The sequence below is a fragment of the Sciurus vulgaris genome, assembly GCF_902686455.1.
Source record: "Sciurus vulgaris genome assembly, chromosome: 6".
Taxonomy (NCBI): domain Eukaryota; kingdom Metazoa; phylum Chordata; class Mammalia; order Rodentia; family Sciuridae; genus Sciurus; species Sciurus vulgaris.
Genome location: NC_136466.1, coordinates 110,450,891 through 110,471,619, shown reverse-complemented (window position 1 = coordinate 110,471,619; position 20,729 = coordinate 110,450,891). Strand labels below are relative to the sequence as shown.

At 33.3% G+C, this 20,729-nt stretch overlaps 1 protein-coding gene across 4 annotated transcripts in view; it reads right to left on the bottom strand.

The window, feature by feature from the left end:
- TNPO1 (transportin 1) overlaps positions 1–20,729 on the bottom strand; it is a 79,564-nt gene that overhangs the window by 18,313 nt on the left and 40,522 nt on the right. For all 4 annotated transcript variants that reach the window (XM_079146110.1, XM_079146107.1, XM_079146109.1 and 1 more), the window contains exons 5-13: positions 18,847–18,953; positions 17,104–17,237; positions 12,025–12,106; positions 8,150–8,272; positions 6,175–6,293; positions 4,907–4,967; positions 3,985–4,153; positions 1,180–1,332; positions 257–482 (exon numbers count right to left, since the gene is read on the bottom strand). In XM_079146110.1, the coding sequence (XP_079002236.1) occupies positions 257–482; positions 1,180–1,332; positions 3,985–4,153; positions 4,907–4,967; positions 6,175–6,293; positions 8,150–8,272; positions 12,025–12,106; positions 17,104–17,237; positions 18,847–18,953 (1,174 nt within the window). The remainder of the gene's footprint in view (positions 1–256; positions 483–1,179; positions 1,333–3,984; positions 4,154–4,906; positions 4,968–6,174; positions 6,294–8,149; positions 8,273–12,024; positions 12,107–17,103; positions 17,238–18,846; positions 18,954–20,729) is intronic.

Genomic DNA, 20,729 nt, shown 5'->3' with positions numbered 1-20,729 from the left:
TAGCAATTCAGCGAGACTCTGTCTCTAAATATAATATAAAAATGGGCTGGGGATCCGGCTCAGTGGTTAAGCACCTCTGTGTTCAATCCCTAGTACCAAAAGACAAAAGCAAGGAAAACAACTTCCTCTCACAGCTGGAGATTTTCTATTATGAAATACTACATTAATGGTTTAATACTAACATTTCATCACAAGTTTGAAATTTTGTCTCTCACTGAATTACCAACTTGAAGACTATGATATAAATTTGTCCCACCTGCAGGCAGCTTCTTGTACTCTCTTGTTGCTATCCAGGATACGCTTTAGCAATTCTGTCATTAATGGCTTCAGGTATGTGTCTGGTGGCTGGCTAACTACCCAGTGTGCATAGCGGCTAAGTGTCCAGCATGTTATGGAACGCACAAGAGCCTTTTTATCAGAGAGGCACTGAATAAGGTGAGGAATAAGCTCAGGCAGGTATGGAATCATGCCCTGCATGCAACCTAGAAAAAACAAAACAACAAGTCTTTCAAAAGGTGCCAAATGTGGTTTAAAAAATTTATTTCAGTTGAATACATCAGTGTATTCCCACTGCTATAAATAGATTACAATAATCTGTACCAACATTATTTTAAAATAATGGAAAACAGAGCTAAATGCTCCCTAAATATCTTTTTAGTAGGATTAGGACCTCATTTTACCTCTGCTAAAAAATAGCAGCTTTCAGAAATGCCTTTTTTCCCCTTGTACATGAATGTTTATAACCAAAACAGAATGAATAATAAATCTTTATATATGATGATGACACTCTTGCTTTTCTCAGGTTTCCCATACTTTCTAGAAAACAAAGTTATTTTTCTAGCAATGTGTTTCAGACATCAGAGCCCTCTCATTCTGTTCCTTCTACAAAAACAAAAATATCTTCAATGTGACCTGTCTAGGATAAGAAGTAAACCCACGACTGTTTAATCACAGTTAAAATGGTTCAAAATAGAGACTTACCCTAAGATGGCTTTTGGATTCAATTATTCCTTTTAGGTTAATATAGACCAGTTTTGTCTCTGCCACACTGGCTTTACAAGAGAGCAATGCAGTATGTTAACCCAGAGTGAATCCTCTTGGCTTACAGAGTAACAAGTCCTTAAAGTAGACTAGCCTTATAGAACCTATTGAGAACTTTACAATTCAAACTGGACTTACCTTCAGCAATTGCTCCTAAAACCAAGATGCCCGATTCTTTAACAACCCATTCATGATGAAAAAGCAATTCTTTCAAAAGGGGCAAAATATGTGGCAATAGCTCATCACGATACACATTTGCAAGAACATCTAGGGCAGCAGCAGAACATTTTCCTAAGGAAATATTTAATTAAAAAATATTATATAATCTCTTTTATCATTTAATTACATATTTAAACATAAGTACTACATGTACAATGCTCTAATCATACTTATAAAGTTAAGAATTCAATTAAATAGGTAGTCACATGAAAAGAATTGTGAAAGAATATACTTTTATAACAAAGAATTAGCAAATTAATTATGCAGACATTTAATTCTGTACATGGAGGTCAGACTACAACTTTTCTGTCTACATAGAAAAATTAAAGTGAATACTGTTCCACTCAATTCAATACTTTCAAAATAATAGGATGCCTACTGTTATAATCCTGAGGAAAAATATATCCATTTATTATTTCCATTTAACATTTCTAGTGGCATGCCATTTAGAACCAAGTATATAATTATTTAGCTAGGAGTTAGGCCCATAAATTGGAACAAAATCACCACGAAATGAAGCATAAAGTATGTTAGAAAATATTCTTTACAAAAGATTAACTATAAATAACTTGAATTCCACTAACTTAATAATTTAGACAAGAACCAATGAAAATATAAAGTACTACAAATTTTCCAATGTGAAATAGGAACAATAGCAAATAACTAATCACAAACTATTAGTAACAGGAAAAAAAAAAGCTGTTATGTTAGTCATGTTACCCATCAAAAAGAATCTTAGTTATACTATATGCTGGATCCATAGAATTGAACAGTACACTGTATTGTATAAGGCGGAGCAGCAAAGTGCATATAATCTGATTCTACTTTTGGAAATGGATATTTGGCTTCAACTTTTATATGTTTTGCCATATATGAAAAAACAAAAACAAAAAAAACCAAAAAACAAAAAACCAGTTTCTTAAAGGATATAAAGATGAGACATAAGAACGTGAAGAGGAAGTGTCCCCCATTCCTCCGCTTCATATACACTACTATTGCTTTAGTAGATTTATCTTTATCTTTTCTGTCCCTTCCAACTTGAAAGTAGGTATATGCAGGCAGTTAAATCTATGGCACTGTGAAGATCTTGGATCTCACTTGTTAAGTGAGACCTGGGTTCTAATACTGGATGTGCTATTAATACGACCTATGCTTTTAATCTTGCAATAGTTTCTTTCTGCAGTTTCCTTACCTACCTACAGTTGCAAAGTTCTTGCAACTGTAGTTACAAGAAAACTAAACAGGCAACAGGGTAAGAATTAGTATCATCTAATCAAATCAATCACACACACTGGGCTGATGATACATATCCTTAACCACTTTCTCAAAAAATTACTTGAAATTCCAAATAAAAGGTGGTGGTTCCTTTTTTTTTTTTGCTGTACTGGGGATTGAACCCAGGGCCTTGTGCTCGCAAGACAAGCACTCTACCAATTGAGCTGTATCCGCAGCCTAGTGGTTAACTGAGGGTAATTTTATCCCGTAGGGGACATCTGGCAATGTTTGGAGACATTGTTGGTTGTCACAATGGTGTATGCACTGTTGGCATCTTTGGATAGAAGTTAGGGATGCTGCTAAACATCCTATAATGTACAGAACAGGCCCCACAAGAATTAATTATGTGATCCAAAATTCCAATAGTGCTGAGGTTGAGAAACACTGAAACAAAGCAATAGTTTAAAAAACCAGCAAGCAAGCAAAAATAAAACAAAGGTGTATAGGCCCCATTCCAATTCATGTGGGTCAGAATGCCAGTTGCACAGGGTATATGAATTTGCAGTTAAGGTTGAAAATAAATAGTTTTTTCCCCTAAGTTTTGAATACAGCAAAGGAATTTACTTTAGATTTATGGTAACATAAATTGGCACATATTAAAAAAAACTTACTACAACATGAAAAGCTTGTAGTAACATTCCTATTTTATCGAAATACATAATCCTTTGAGAGTTTGGGTAGAAGTCTTTTTAATGAATATAATAATGAAGGAACGTAAGAGCAGAGCTTAAGGAAAATGTGAACCAAAAGCACAATGATACCGATTTATCTTCATTAGAATAGCTACAGTAAAAAAGAGATGTAATAGCAAGTATTAGCATGTGGAGAACTGAAACCCTCAGACACTGCTGATGGGAAAATAAAATGGTGCTGTCTCTTTGGAAAAACATATTGGCAGTTTCTCAAAAGGTTAAATAAATGGTAATCACATGATCCAGCAATCTCACTCCTGGGCTTGTATTTAAGAGGAATGAAAATACACATTCACACAAAAACATGTATGTGAATGTTCATGGAATCAGTGTTCACAATAGCCAAAAAAGGGAAATACAAATGTCTACCAGATGAAGAATAAAAAAATAACATGGTATCCAAATGGAATATTATTTTACAATAAAAAGGAATGAAGTATTCACATATGCTATGACATAGATGAACCCTGAAACCATAAGTGGAAGAACACAGAAAGGATCACTCCATTTACATGAAATGTCTTAAGAGGCAGATTTCACAGAAATAGAATATAAATTGGTAGTTGTCTACAGTTGGGGGAAAATGGGGAATGATTGATAATGGGGTTGAGGTCTCTTCCTTAAATGATGAAAAATGTCCTAAGATTGATGACGGTGATGGCTGATAGCTGTGTGAATACCTACTAAGTAATGTACTTTATAGCTCAATAAAATTGGTATCAAAGTGGGCAACTGTATTTTTCCTTCTCAGACTTACTTAGATTCCAGTCAGAAATTGTATCATCATCATCAATTTCATCATCATCATCATCCTCCTCTTCAATTCCATCTTCATCATGCTGCTGAGCCACGGTCCTTGATCGATGAAAACGTGGCCTTATATCCTGTTCACTATCAGGAATCGTTTCATCTTCTTCAACATCACCCTGTTTTATTTATTTTCAAAGTGAAATTTTTGGTGATATTCATTAAAGCTAGTGATATGTATGTACATAAGTTAAAAAAAAAAAAAAAAAATCAGAAAATCCAGGGATGGGGTCATGCAAAGGATTGTTTTCTGCAGTACAGGGGATTGAACCCCAGGGTCTCACACATGTTCAGCAAGTACTTTACTACTGACTCACATCTGTTCTCCCCAAAATTTTTGAGACTGGGTCTAAGTTGCTTATGCTGGCCTTGAACTTGTAAACCTGGGATTATAAAGTGTGTGCCAGTGTCCAGAATGCACAGGATTTTGAAGCATACTTCACGGTCAACAACTACTTCCCTGTGCAGAAAATAGTTCCTTGTGAAAGGGAGAAAAGATTAACATATAAAACCTGTTAGCCTATCAGGCCCTTTACCTGCATTATATATTGACTTCCATGAGCTGGTACAATCTAAGTGTAATGGAATTAAATTCAGAGCAGCATGTTTAAGAATAATTTTAAATAAACTCTAAGAAATTTAAATCAAAGATAAATTAATGATAACCCTACTGTCACTAATACTAATTAAGCTAGAATTTACAACAATCTAAATTCATTGTTCTTTCTTTGAACTTCTGTAGCCTATTATATGCAACAGGAAGCCTATTTACACAGGGCTTATTTTAAATAACTGTTTATGGGCCAAATTTTAAAAATCTACCAGGTATAAATATAAAAATCATCTTCCCTATTTATCAGAAGTTTCCTTACCTTAAGCAGAATAATATCTATATCTGAGTACTTCATGCCATTCACTAACACAGGAATCAATCTATAGGGAAATCAATTCATGAAAAAGAAATTCAATAATATGAACAAGAAGTGTTAACAATTTTATGATTACTAATAAAAGCAATGAGACAACCACTGGTAATATTATCATCTTTGAGCATCCAGGTAACAGAACCATCTGAAACTCCACAAATATTAAACCAGATATAAATTGTCTAGAAAACAATTTGGAATATTTACAAAGAACTTTAAAATGCTCATAAACTGGGGCTGGGGATATAGCTCAGTTGGTAGAGTGCTCACCTTGCAAGCACAAGGCCCTGGGTTCAATCCCCAGTACCCCCCCCCCCCCCCCAAAAAAAATCGCTCATAAACTTTGGTTAAAAACCACTCCAGAAATTCCAACGGAAAGATAATCACTTATGACAAAGAAAGATGATTACTCCAGGATTATTTATGACTGGGGGAAAAAAGCCAACAAATGATCAATGAGAAAAAGTGTGTACATAGTATGTGGATATAACAGTGTACACTATGATATAGAATAGTAGAGTCATTGAAGTGTTAAAGACTAATGATACGGAATAAAGTGCTCAACATACAAAAACTGAAAAGAGCAAACCTTAAAACTGATCAAATTCTAAAGCATTAATTATATGTGAGAAGCAATTTTAAGCACATTATACATTATCAAATCTAATTCTTTCCCAAATGCTCCGTATTTGGTATAAGGTGCTCACAAGGAAAAAATAACATTAAAAAATACACATCAAAAATATAGTAATGACTCGGGGTAGTGAAAAGTTTTCTGCAATTTTCTTCCATGAGCCTGTATTACTTTGTTTTCAAAAAAGGATTACTTTTAAAAGTCACAGTTTTAAAAATTAACTATTTTGAGTTAAAAATAGACAACAATAAAATTTTGCAGCATCTCAATTAGTCGATATCATCTTTTGGGGAAAAAAATTCTGTCCTGGGGTCCACAAAGTAGAAGTATTATTGAAAAAGAGAATTATGCCATAAATTATTCATGATTAATTATCAATTAAAATATTCTAATTTATTAATCATGCAATTCTAAAGAGGATCTTGAAAATACCTTTATATAGTAAAATTAAGCCTGACTTCTTTTGAACCTCACTCTCTGATGGCAGAAAAGTGAATTTTATAAAAATATAAACATGAAGAATCACTGTTAAGAAATTAAATTTAAGAACAAAGCAGCATTTACAAGCAGGAATACTCACTTAGGAAGATGCCTTACGAGTACATCTTTGCATATTGGCTGCTCAGCCAAAGTAAGCCAAAATTCACAGGCTTCTAAAGCTACATTTTCATCTTGGTCTTGAGTCCTCTGTAGCATGTACTGTAGAAAGAATTCTTAATATTAATCAGTTTAGACCATGCAAATTAATAATTAATATAAACTCAGGCCTGTACCAGACCTTTGCAATAGCCTTGCTCTTTATTGTGGTTTTCAATCTAGGCTTTTAGATTTTTTAAAAAAAGGTTCCTAGGTGATTCTAAAATGCTCCTAAATTTAAGAACTACTGTTATTTGAATGTTGCCCAATGAAATGTATTCACTGCATACATTATTCATCTGTTTTTATATATTTTACTTTATGAAACCACTGAGTTTTTAAACATGAATGTTAATCAAATATTGTCACTCAAAAACAAAACAATACAGAATTCCATGATACTTTTAAAATATTTTTTTTCAGTTGTCAATAGACCTTTACTTTATTTATATGTGGTGTTGAGAATCAAACCCAGTGCCTCACACATGCTAAGCAAGTGCTCACACATTGCTAAGCAAGTGCTCTACCCCAACTCTATACTTTTCTTAAAATGGAGAATTTTTTTTAACAACTACTTAGGTTGCCTCATAGTATAGATAGACTTTCACATATTTCAAGTTGGTATTTACATATTTGAATTAATATTATTCTTTTTAAATTTGGAAAGTAGTAACATTTCTTAGCATGACTACAATTTGTAGTTTAACAAAATAATTTTATGTCCTCTGAACATATCAAACCAAATTCACTTGTGATTTTCCAATGTGCCTGAAGTTGAACTCAGGAGCCAACTAATGAATTCCTACCACATAATCCTCTTCTAGATTCAAATGCCTCACATGACAAAATAAGGCAACACAACAGTTGTCATATTATGCCATATCATGTCCGACTCCTATGCTGAGTATTTCTAAATAAAGAACTGTAACATTATAAATTTGGCTCCCCAGCTGTTACCTAAGCAAGTGATAAAATTTCTTAACTTTTTGATTAATGCCAAACTCTCACTTATCTTTTAACCAATCCCACCTGGCTCTTCACAGAAGAGTTTCAAAGAAAACATCATTTATCCCAATCAGACGCTGATACATTTCCTCATTTCTATAACTACCTTTCCTAATGTTTGAGGAACAGAAGTTGCTGCATACCATGATAATAAGCCCTCTAACATTTCTTAAGGATCCTCTCTCTTCACATGATACGGAACTTTGAAAGTGAAAGGGAGGCTTTATATAACATACTCCTTAACACACTTGCAAGGCAATATAATATTCATGTACAAATACACTCAGCAATCTGGAAAGATGGTACAGGTGTGACTCTAGCCATACCGAGTACTGCCTAAACAAAAAATTTTTTAAAATAATAACTATCTTGTTATTAAATATTCCCTTCCTCTTTCATGATGATTAAACTGTGATTGATGTACTTAAAATTTCCTAATAAATACTTTAAGTTACACAGAGAGAGCTTTTAAAAATCTGAATGGTCTATAGAAACTAAAATTTGTCAGTATCTTTTCATAAGTCACAGTTAATCAGATAAATTTTTACCAGTAATGTGTAGGAAGAAATTTTTACATTTTCAACTCGAACAACCCAAGAATATGCTAATTATCTCCCAAAGTTTTATTGCTTATTTAGTCTAACTCCCTTTTAATAAACTCAATATAAATATTTCCTGGTTATCACTATTATAAGCTCTCTACTCCTTTAAATAACTTCCTCCTATAGTATCTCAAATCTTATGAAATAAGAATCACCATAAAGATAACTAATTTAAGATAAAATCATAATTAATTTTATAGCCCCCCCTAATGTGTTATATAAATTAGAAAACTTGTTTCACATTATGTATTTCGTGTCCATTATTTTTCTTGAGGGAACAATGAGGAAAGTCTTTAAAGTTGCCTGTGTTACCTCAACTATATTATGCATGTGAGGAAGCAGGCGATCCATTCGAACTTCAAGCAACATCACAAGAGCCCGGCACACGTTTTTTCGTACTTCTGGTTCCTCATCACCAGCCAATGCAAAGAGATTCTATTGCATGAGAAACACAGTATTTTTTTTCTGGTTAAAAAATTCCAATGTATTAGAAAGGTTTATATACAATAAAAAGAATTCTGCAAACTGGTGATTTTTAAAGAAACCTTGAAAAAAAAAAAAAAAGACTGAATCAAATGGCCTCTAGTATTAGATAAGACAAATGTAGAATAACTGCTAAAGATTATGATTTTGATAACAGATGAAAAATCATTCTTTTACAGTATAATCAGCTGTTTGAGTTAATTTTTAGCTTATAAGAACAAAACAGTATCATTAGGACACAGGGCACCCAGAAGCAGAGGTAACAACCTAACCCTACACTGCTGTTCACCAAGTCAACTACTAGAAAAACAATTTTAATAGTAGTTACAGCAATCAATCTTAAGCTATTCCTCACAAGTTCCTCTACAAGGTAAAAAAGAATGTATGAATGGAAAATGGATTATTTCACTCAATCTTCACAATTCCAAGGTTCGATTTTACAGATAAGGAACTGGAAATCAACAGAGGATAAGGGAGGGTCACCAATGACAGACATGACAGCATCTATAAAGAAACACAATTTAGAAGAAATTAAATTCTCTCTGATTTATTTATCTTTTATCTGGAGATAAAAGTTCTTCAGGACTATTCTCAGTGAGGGCAAGAACATTTCCCGACAATTTAAAATAGTTTGCAATTACTGTTAAATACCATAAGGACACGATTTTGCTACGTGAAAATCCTACAGTTAGTTCTCTGCCCTACAAAAGCCATAAAACTCTGGAGGAAAAGCAGACATCCAGTAATCCCTAAGTAATGGTAGGCCTAGTCAGTGAGGAATCCGAATTGGGCTTGTTTAGAATCTTATGTCCACCTTAACTTCACTACTAACAAGTTTCCTTCCATTCAAAGTTCTTTCTTATAAAGGTTGCAAACGGGGATGTGAAAAAACATGAAGCTTTCCTCCAATCACTCAAGAACTTTTATCTACACATATTGAAAGCAGTAAAAATTATCATAAAAACAAAAAAACACAAAATCCAATGTGTCCCAATGTCTTTTTTTCAGGAAATCACAAAATGTCTTAAAAAAAAAAAAAAACCTGAAATTCATAGTTTTTATTGGTGCATTATAGTTGTACATAATGAGATTTGTCATTATATACTCATACATGCACACATTATAACAATAAAATTTGGCCAGTATCACTCCCTATTATTTCCCCTTTCCTTTCCCTCCTCCTTCCCCAGAACATGAAATCTGACTCAGAGAAAGACCAAAGAGAAGTGCAATGATTAATTGCGACACTGGGTCAAGTAACACATTATAAACTTCAATTTCCCTAAGTTCTGCTCCTACATCTGACACTCAAAATTCTGCAGATTTAATCACAGATACTTTATAGGGCCAGAGAAGAAAACTCTTCCCATCAGATGCTACTTACATATTACACAAGTACCCTTCATTAAATTTTTCTATTTAATTCATTTTTACCTCTAGAGAATAGGAATGGGGCTGGAGGGTGATGGTGTTATGTGTTCAATTAATCACCCTGTACCCATTATTTTCATTACTACTATCACTGAATGAACACCCAGATCTGCCAAGGTATTATGTACTGATAACAAATACGCTTTTCATTAACATTCTGACATGACATCAACCCCTGAAGAAAGATAATTAAAGAAAATGAATAGTCTAATTCATTTAGCAAATTATTACTGAAGGCCCACTATGTGCCAGCATTTCCTCTCGAGGTTTACCATTTGATCATCACGCAGCAAAGATGTGTTACTATGGTACTTATCAGTAATGAAAAGCATGAAATGCCAGGAAATGTTCTTGACCCACTCACTGAGTACAGTCCTGAGAAATTTTTATGTCCAGAAGAGAATTTTTTATTCTAAATTATATTTCCTTGTAAGATACTGGCGTATCTATCACTGTTTCTTTTGTTAAGCTGTGAAAGAATACTGTAAGGAAATGCTACTAAAATTACAACAGATACCACTATTACCTCTAAATATAACAGCAAACACAAGGAGCTTGTTTTGTTGTGAGCACTGTTCTAATGTATTTATAGCAACTAGCTTTGTAATAACATAAGTCAATTATTAGTCTCATTTTACAGATGATAAAGTAGAAAAATGTTACATAAGTTAAATTAAATGCTCAAGGTCACACAGTTACAAAGCTAAGGAGCTAAGGATGGAAACTAGGCAGTTTATCCAAGACTTTAAAAAATGTTATTGTATTTTTTTATACTTTTATTTTATCTGTTTTTATGTGGTGTAGAGGATTGAACCCAGGGCCTCACACATGCTAGGCAAGCGCTTTACCACTGACCTACAACCACAGCCCCTATCCAAGATTTCTAACACCACACAGAACACTATATTATCTCTATTCAAAGTATACTGAAAACACCTTGCATGCATAAAACTAGGGGCAGGGGGCTCAAAAAGAGCCAGGGGCAGAGGTCTATACCTGTAATCCCAGCTACTTGGGAGATGGAGGTAAGGATCAATTGAGCCCAACAATTTGAGGGCAACACATTGAGACACAGTATCAAAAGACCCAAACCAAACCAAAACAACAAAAACCCCCCAAAACAAGTCAGATATAGTAACACACACCTGTAATACCAGTGACTCTGGAGGCTAAAGCAGGAGGATCAAGTTTGAGGCCAGCCTTAATAACCTAATAAGATCCTATCTCAAAGAATAAAAGGAACTGGGGATATACCTCAGTGGTAAAGCACCCATGGGTTCAATCTCTGGTATCAAAAATAACTACAACCCCCCCCCCCATCTCCACAAAAAAACTCAGAAACCAATCCATTTAAAAATTAAGCAAAGAAAAAAGACCCCCATAACCCCCCTCCTCTTTCTAGAATTTCCTAACGGTATCATCAGCAGCCTGATCTCTAAAGAATTTTTAAGAACAGCTGAAAAGAAACAGACTATTTGATTAAATTTCATTTGATGAAAATAGAAGGGAAGATGCCTAGGGAACCTTAATCTCTTCAATTTTATCAAGCACCAGAAGTTTTGAAAAGTAAGTATACTGTTTCTGATTCATGGCCAAAAACTATGCTTTTATCAAAAAAGTGTCTTTTTAGGGCTGCCTGTTGAGATTTGAGTCAATTTTTTTTTTCTTGAAACCTCTAATTTTACAATGTAAGCAAATTAAAAACAACAGAAATCCATTCATGCCTTGCTTAACCATGGGGACACAATCTGAGAAATGTATCCCTAGGCAATTTCATCACCATACACACATCACAGTCCACTCATACAAACCTAAATGGTACAGTCTACTACATACTGAGGTTATACAGGACCACCATCATTTGCAGCCCACTGTTGAATGAAAGATAATTACTATGTCCATTTGGTCCAAAATTTGAGATTCTTTATTGGGTCAACTTTATCCAACCCCAGTTTTTCATGTTTCAAATACTGGAAAAACTTCATATACAAACTGAATAATATACTAATGGAAAAACTTTTAAAGTATCAAGATATTAAATACAGACAGACAGACACACATACACCATGTAATCAATGTCTATCACAACACAAGCAGAAAAAAATTTTATTTTCAGCTAGTAAAAATTACAAAGCCTATACTGTATCCAATTTTAATACTACCAGAAATATTAAGTCAAATACTGAGTTTATAATTACAAATTAGTTATAAAATACATGCTACTAGCATTATTTAACATTCTTGAAAACAAACGTGGTAGTGACAAATCTTACCTCGATAAAAGAATCAATGTGCAACATCAGAGCTTGAGTCCTACTAATGATAAACTGATTGACACATGCAACAGCATGAGACCTAGAAACAAAGTTTGAAATTTAACATATGCTCAGTGTGGTTTTTCTAAGACTAGCAAGAAATTAAACATTCCTTCATAAAAATATTTTGGTATATGCATATCCATACGGACAACCACTAAAAAGAGTTAAATCCCTGTATAATCAATAAAGAAAGTGAATGACATACTAAGTGGAAAAAAATGAAAGTTACAAAGCTATGTTAGTGTTTCTAGGTAAACAAAAATGTCTGCAAAGACATGCAAATTTTTAATAGTGGATAACACTAAAAAGTAGAGGATTCAGTGAGGGGAGCAACTTATATGCTACAGGTTATTCAATAAAGTACGCATTCCTTTTGAAACAATAATGTAGAGTGGTCTGTGTGTTGTGGCACACCCAATTCAATCCTTCAGTATCATGATCAAATACACTTAATCCAATCAATTTCCTACCTTCACTTCTTATCTAGTGCACACCATGATCTCTTTCCAGAGTTATTACATATGTCCTAGTTGGTTTCCTGAATTCTAATGTGTCAAACCCTATTACAACCTGTCTGACATACACGAATAAAAACACTTCAGATTATTCCAATGAAACCTAATCTACTTTTCCTGCAAAAGGCTAATTGGTAAATATTTTAAGCTTCATGCACCTCACAAAATTTTTCATAAGATTTTATAATCTTTTAAAATACATTTAAAAAAATCATTCTGATCTTGCAGACTATGAGCTGAAATTTGACTCCATGCGTAAGAACTAGCTAGATAGTCTTTACAGTAGGGCTCCTCCTCCCCAGCCTCTACCTTTAATTCCTGTGGTGCTATAGTGAAAAGTGGTCTTTTACTCTTTTAAAAGGTTTAATCTTAATTCCAGGGCCCTTTCACTTGCTGTTGTCTAAAATGTTCTTACTCTGATCTTTCAAACAATTGCAAAAACAAAATCAAAACCAAAAAAACCCAAAAAACAATCACAACTTTACTCTTTTCCCCCCATTATATTCATCACTACCTGAAATTATACTACTTACTGTCTGTCCTGTTTGCCTCCTTTATAAAATATAAAGCCTATGAGGCCCTATCTTTGTCTTAACAGCTGTGCCAAAAATTACTGGTTTTTGATTCAGCAGTAATGTCAAGAACATAACCATTTACTGACCAAACATCTAAGATTTCAGGTTATAAGGAGATCCGCCAAATCACATTAAGTGTGTGGCACAAGGTAAGCAGTTATGATTTAAAGTTTCATCTATAAAATACCATAATTGATACATTTATTGTGGGGATTAAACTAAACAAGCAAATAAATGCTAAGTCATTGACACAGTAAGCAAACAGGAAAGAAAAATACTAATAAGGAAAGTAACTTTTTAAACGTTTTTAAATCTAGAACTTAAAATTTCTGTGTGTGCGCACATGTTAGGCAAACTTATACTCTATTCTGCAAAGACTAGTACTACAAGTATCTCCCCTATTTTTACGATGGGAAAAAAAAAATTGTAGAAACTGCTGAAGCATTTAGTAAGCTCAGAGTAAATTCTGCAAAATGGAATGTTTCAGTTCTTTTCAATTGCAGTGTTTGCTTATTTAGATCAAATACTTCTTGGCCTGTGTTCAAAAACCAATTTTTGTTAGACAAAACTCTTCAAAGAAGTTGCTTATGATTATTTCCACTGACAAATTCATGTTTTAAAACTATAGACTTAGCCAGGTGCTGTGGCACAAGCCTGTAATCCCAGTGGCTGGGGAGGCCGAGGCAGGAGAACTGGGGGTTCAAAGCCAGCCTCAACAAAAGCAAGCTGCTAAGCAACTCAGTGAGACCCTATCTCTAAATAAAATAAAATAAAATAAAGGGATGTGGCTCAGTGGTGGAGTGCTCCTGAGTTCAATCTCTGGTTACCCCCAACAAAAAAAATAAAACAAAAGCAAACCTATAGACTTTATTATTTTCATTCAATTCCAGAACAGAATTTAAATTTAACTACTTATAAATAGTAATAGCACTACCAAATAGTTCATCCAAATCAAGATATTTCAGAGTACAACTTAAAAAGTTGAAAACTTATCCTAAAGTATTTGATGTCCCCTTGTTTAATCTGTTCACTTCTTTCCTTGCTGAAGCAAAATATTCCAGTAACTAAGTTGTTGAAGCAATGTACATAATAGCAATAGAATAAAACCGAGAAGCCATAAACTGACCATATATATATATATAAAATTTTGCACATAATTGAGATTTTAAATCAATGAGAAGAAAAAATTATTTTTATGAATGTGCAAAAAATTGTTATTCAAATGGAAAAAAAGGAACACATTCCTACTCCTGAGCCAGGTGAGGTGGCACAAACCTATGTAGTTCCAGCTACACAGGAGGAGGCAGGAGGATCACTTGAGCCCAGTCTGAGCAATACTGGAAGAACCTGTCTCAAAAAAAAAAAAAAAAAAAAATTCCCATCTAACAGCACATCCCTAGAGACACCGGATATATTAATCTATTAAACATCAAAGTCTCAACTTGAAAATTTCTGTGTGTCAACGGAACACAACCCAACAGGAAAAAAGGACAACAGAAAAAGGTAATGCATAGGACCAGTAACAGAGTACGATATCTACCATTCTGCAATGATAGAAAAGTACACTAGCAATACAATGATATTTTATATTTGATTAGCAATATTTAAAGTGTGACAATACCAAATGCTGAACATGTGTATCCACAGAAATCTTTTAAATCTCACTAATAAAGAGTATGAATTGGTACAACCTGTTCTGAACTTTGGTACTGGCAGAACTATTAGCAGTAGCAAAAACCTATAAGCCACCCAAAGGCTGACGGGGGCAAAGTGTACGTGAATTGTTTGTCATGAAAGGCAATATTGCACAACAGTCAAAACAAATCAGCTATAGTGACATTATATGAATGAATCTTAGCAACATAATACTAAATAGTCACCAGAGATTTCATTTAGCACAAAGCCATTTTTACAATCCCAAGAACAAACTGATACACAATTTGTGTATAAATGTGATAAAATTATTTAGAAAGAAATGCAAGGGAAGTATAGTCAAGATTTAAATTTAATCTATACTCCATCTCTTCATTTTCCAAGTTCCAAACAATTATATGAAGAGGGGACAACATTTTTAAGAGCACACAGTAAATACCAAACTTCATAAGTTGTTAAAATATAAATTGCAAACATTTATATAAAGATGAGTATTAATGCACAGCTAAAATACACAGCAGATAATCCCAAATATAAATCAAAAGGAAAAATTCTAACCATGTAAAATAGAATCCCAAGTAGGTAATCATTAGCATTGACTAAATGGAACCATTTCTGTACTGCTGAACTATAAAGTTTTTATCAAATGACCATCTACAAAATAAAATGATCAAATAATAGTTACACATGACACTACCACAAACACCCATTTATTAAATAATTTTCACTCTAAGCATGACACAATTAAGTACTACTTACAAAGAAGAGTAAACGAAATTAAGATTAAGTATAAAGGAAAGAGAAAAAAACAGGATTTAAGATATATATATTTCCTACAACCCCTTTGTAACATTGCTGATACCAAAATCCTTGGGAATACAGTTTGGAATTTTGAAGCCCAATTAATAGTTTGTCTATGGAATAAATATCATGCTCTTGGACCCCTGAGCAAGTGCCTCCAGGCAATGATTTTCATTTAAATAGTAATGTGATATTTGATTATTTTACATAAAACCATGAAGCACCAACAAATATAGCAAAAACCAAAGTAACCAACAATTAAAGAAAGAACAATGTCTTCCACAGAAACAAGTTAGAAAAAAATCACACACTGGATTACAAAAAAAAGAAAAAAACAAAACAAAACAAACTTGTACAGCAGCTTGGGGAACATTTGGTCAAGTTATGGAGCCTCATACACTTCAACAATTAAAACAAAGACATCACGTTTATAGCTTGATAGGACAACTGATGGCAACAAACTTAACCTGTTAGTTTACATGTTCCTAAATATAATATTTTGATAACTGTATGCCAGGTACTGTTCTAGGAACTAGAGATAGAGGTGATCAAGACAGATCAGGTTAATTTCAGGATTAGCCAAGCAAGCCTACTATGTGATTTCAAGGTATAATAAAATGTTTTGCTACCTTTGTGCTTAAAACGCTTTCCCCCCCATAATTAGATGTAAAATTCCTGAACTAAAAGTATATATTTTCATTAAAATTTAATCAGTTTAATTATCAGAGGATGAAGAAAAGCAGAAAATAGGCCAGTCATTGAAGATGAAAACAGTGGTAGAAGGGAAAAGAAGATAACATATGTTGAAAAGCTCCAAGAGCTCACAGTATTACATCAGAAAATGTGGTCTGCCTCTAATGGACAAAAATATGTAAATATTAAGCTGCAGGAATTTTTGTAACACAGCCACAAATGAAGGTATTTGAACTCAGGAAGACTGATAACTCTAAAAAACTTACAACCACAAAAAACACCCCCAACCCCCTCAACTAAATCTGTCTTAAATGAAAAGACTTGTAAGAGAATGGCTGTTAAATACTGTGAATGTAATTAACTAAGTAGAAGGTAGAAATCTCTATCATATTTAATGGAAATTTTCACCATTAAGAGTCAACGATTTGTGAGATTTGTTATTAAAGCAGTAAATTTCAACTTATTAAAATTTTCCTTTGTGGAACATTACATATATATATATTTTTCTTTTTTGGGGGGGGGGGAGGGGGACAGTACTAGGGATTAAATCCAGGGGTGGTCTATCACTGAGCAACAACACCAGCCCTTTTTGAGACAAGGTCTCACCAAGCCCCTGAAGTGGGTTGTGACCTTGTGATCCTCCTGCCTCAGTCTCCTAAGTCTTTGGGATTACAGATGAGCACCAATATACCTGGCCCAGAATCTTTTGCTAATCACAAAAATATCAGGTAATACAAAATAGGGCAGAAGTCAGGCCTATATCAGAGTTTATAAATTAATATCGGCCATATAAATACCTTATTTTGGGGCTACTGTGTTTGAAGAACTGTAAAAATTTGGGAATCATGATGTTGAGAGGGCGATCTAAAACATCACTATCTAAAATCTCAGCAGAATCTTCACATATCTTCTGAAGGGCACCAAATGCTCCCTGTAAAAGATACATATTTTAAATTATTGGAATTCATTCAAAACAAAGGCATTTAAAAGCCAACAGGAATATTGCCTAATTTTATGCATCAACGTTCTCAGCCCACATAAAATGCTGCTTTCTAAAATCCACATATTATTCAATTTTAAAATAAATCATATCACTGAATATCTACATTTTCACAGAATTTTATGTAACCACTGTAAGACTTCTCTTTTGGAAGGACATAAAGAAGTTAACATCACTTAAAATTTATTTACAGATAGCCCAACAGAAATTAGTCTTTTAAGGCAATTACCCAATATCCTTTCAGAGTTTATAATGCATCAAAACAGAAACTTGAAAATATAAGTTTATAATTTAATTAAAAATATAAAATTTTAGTCTTAGATTTAACACATTAAATATCTGGAATTTTAACTATCATAATAAAACAGCTTTCCGTTGAATATTAAGAGTTTTTTTGAAAAAAGCTTTAGTTCTGGTCTGGGGAGATAGCTCAGTTGGTAGAGTGCTTGCCTTGCAAGCACAAGGCCCTGGGTTCAATCCCCAGCACCGCGCAAAAAAAAAAAAAAAAAAAAGCTTTAGTTCCATATATTGAAGTCAAATTAAATGTGACCTTGTTACTTATGATGCCAACAAGAAAAATCAAGTTTCAACTAAGAACATTTAGCAATCTCTTCACAACTACATCTGGAAAGTCCACATCTTTAATACAGATAAAAAAAAACATTTATTCAAAGGTATTGTGTCTATCTACAACTAAAAAATATATATTTTTTTAATTCTTGGAAAATTCTTGTTTAAAATCTTCATCTTTTATGTTTACCATCATACCAAAGTAATATTTAAATAGAATCAACTATTTTATGGTTTACTAAATATTACTTTTCCTGTAATTTTATCAGTGTATTTCCAAGGAATTTGTGTGTGCCTTTGTAATTTTTTTTTGTTTTCTAAAGGGGGAGAGAAAACTGAGGTATCCCAACTACTTTGCTAACACTTTTTTCTCCCTACCTTTTCTACCTATTTCCTCCTCCCTAAGACAGTTTAAGCCATAAAACTATCTGATTCCTTACTGTTAGGCTATTTTTATGCCTGCCCTGTTCATAAGCCCTGCTACTGTTTGAAAAGGAAGGAGTTACTGCTTTAAAGAGTCTAAACACTAAAAATGGTTTCACTTAAAATAGATTTCTGCTCAAACTGGAAGCCTGCTAGTGAAACAAGATACTTTAGAAGTACTTATTAACAGCAGAAACAGTAAGAGAAGAAATTCATGGACTTCCTCTTTACCTTTCCAAATCAAAAGGTTGCCACTGACTTGATCAAGCAAAAAAACAAGATCAGAATTAAAGTATGATTAAAACTAGACCAAATAGGACATGCCTCAGATCTTTTTAAACATAAAAATGGTCTGAGAAGCTAAGAAAATACTCATGGTCTGGGAATTTGGCAAGTTTCAGTCTATTTTTAGACATGAACATAATCACATCAACTGATTGATAATAACTTTATTGCATACATGTAATACCCAAGAATAATTTGAGTAGAAAAACAAGGTATTTCCTTGTAGGAAATACAGTAAATTGTAAGAAGCAAATGTTCTTACCTCACAGGTGTTGTAATCTTCAGAATCCAACAGGCTACAGAGTTTTGGTAAGAGGTCAGGCCAGTTCTGCAATTCTCCCTTGGAGGCAATGGTTGTAATCAATATACCTTGAAAGAAAATACACATTTTTAGGAAAGTTGACTTACATTGTGTTAAATAGCACCATGTGAGCAACACTCACCAACCCCCATATCACCAAAACCTATCTATGGGAAAAAAAACACAGCATAAATCAGATGTTTCTAATCTTGTTTCCCAGAAATTCACCCTCTAAGTTGTTGCTTTTTATTATTAAGAACCTGCTTTTCTTCAATAATACCAAGATGGCTCCACTACTTAAAATGTACTCTAATTCACAAAAATTACACACCAGAAGAGTAAGAAAAAAATAGAACAAAATGTCATTACTAGCACTTATCACCAGGTGATAAGTTTATAAGTCTGTTAAGTTCAAATAAAAAATTCTGAAGAAGCTAAGAATAGCTCCCTGACAATATGGAATCCAAGCTGAGGACCATGGCTGAGAAAAGTAAAGTAGTTGATCATCAATTGAGAATAATTTTACATGTTAATGCAATTTGCAACACTCCCCCTCAGGTAGATAGGCTACAAACTCCTACAACAGTTCCCACTTACTGGATCAAAGATGAATCGCCAGAAAGGCGATCTTCGATCTTGGAGGTTGGGTGGCACATGCTGACTGATCATGTCGTTTGACTGACTGGAGTATTTCAACTGTGTTGTACAGCTGCGTTGTGATAGGGATTATGCAAATACACAAAAATGTAACACAAAAGTTTTGTGTTAACATTTTTATCTGCCTTGATAAATATATCATTAGTAATATGTAATATGCTTGGTGATTGTGGATCTTTTAGTACCCCGAGTATAAACTCTGATAGTAGATGAAGTTATGAGTATTTTAAACTGCAAAAACTAGTTTGTAAAAACAAAAAAAGAAAATGTACTCCCTTCCTAGGCTTATCTTAAAAATTCAATGAGATATATAGAAAATGACTGGCTTCAAGTAAATACTCAATTATCACTGAACAGCAAATCTCACTGTGTGTATAAACTTTTAATTTTCCACCTCTAGTTTTGAGACAGTTGTTCTGAAAAAACATAACTAATAAATTAAGCTGTTGGTAAACGTTCACTTTTCAAGAAAAAAATTTAAATAGTAAGGATCAATGTACTGATTACATTTTTAAGATATAAACCTCAATGAAATAGTTCTTCACTAAGATTCAGAGGCAGCAAGATCCAATCCTTCTTGCCAACTTTCTTTCCTGAAGTTAAAACATAAAAGAACTGAGGAAAACTATCTGGATCTGCCTTAATAGAAACTAAGCATGTCTTAAGATTGCAAACAAGCAATAACTAATAAAGATTAGACATAATCTACAACTTGATAATAACAGTCTACTGACATTTATTTTCTGCTAGTAAAGTAATAAAGAATGTTGACGAACTGAAAAATTCCAAATATCTGCCCCTTAATCTTATCCACTCTTGAAAAAAATCTAATGAAAAGTCTGTGTTTAGAATATAGGATAAAAATCGAGAGTGCTTGGCAATACTTAATAAAACCTTAAATGTAAAACACTTGGACCCCCAAATACTACTTTACAAATTAATCCTACAGAAACTTCCCAAAAGGGTATAAGCATACATAAAAGGAAATTCACTGAAATAGTAAAAATTACAAACAAACCATGCATTTTTTAGTGAGACTTTATATTGATCCAGATTATTACAGTAATATGTGATCCCTCCCAAATATATTTCCTTAATAAGAGTCTTGATATGCACTGTAAAGACCACAAAATTTTTTTTTTTAAAAGTGGGGCACAGTGATGCACACCTGTAGTCCCAGTTATTCA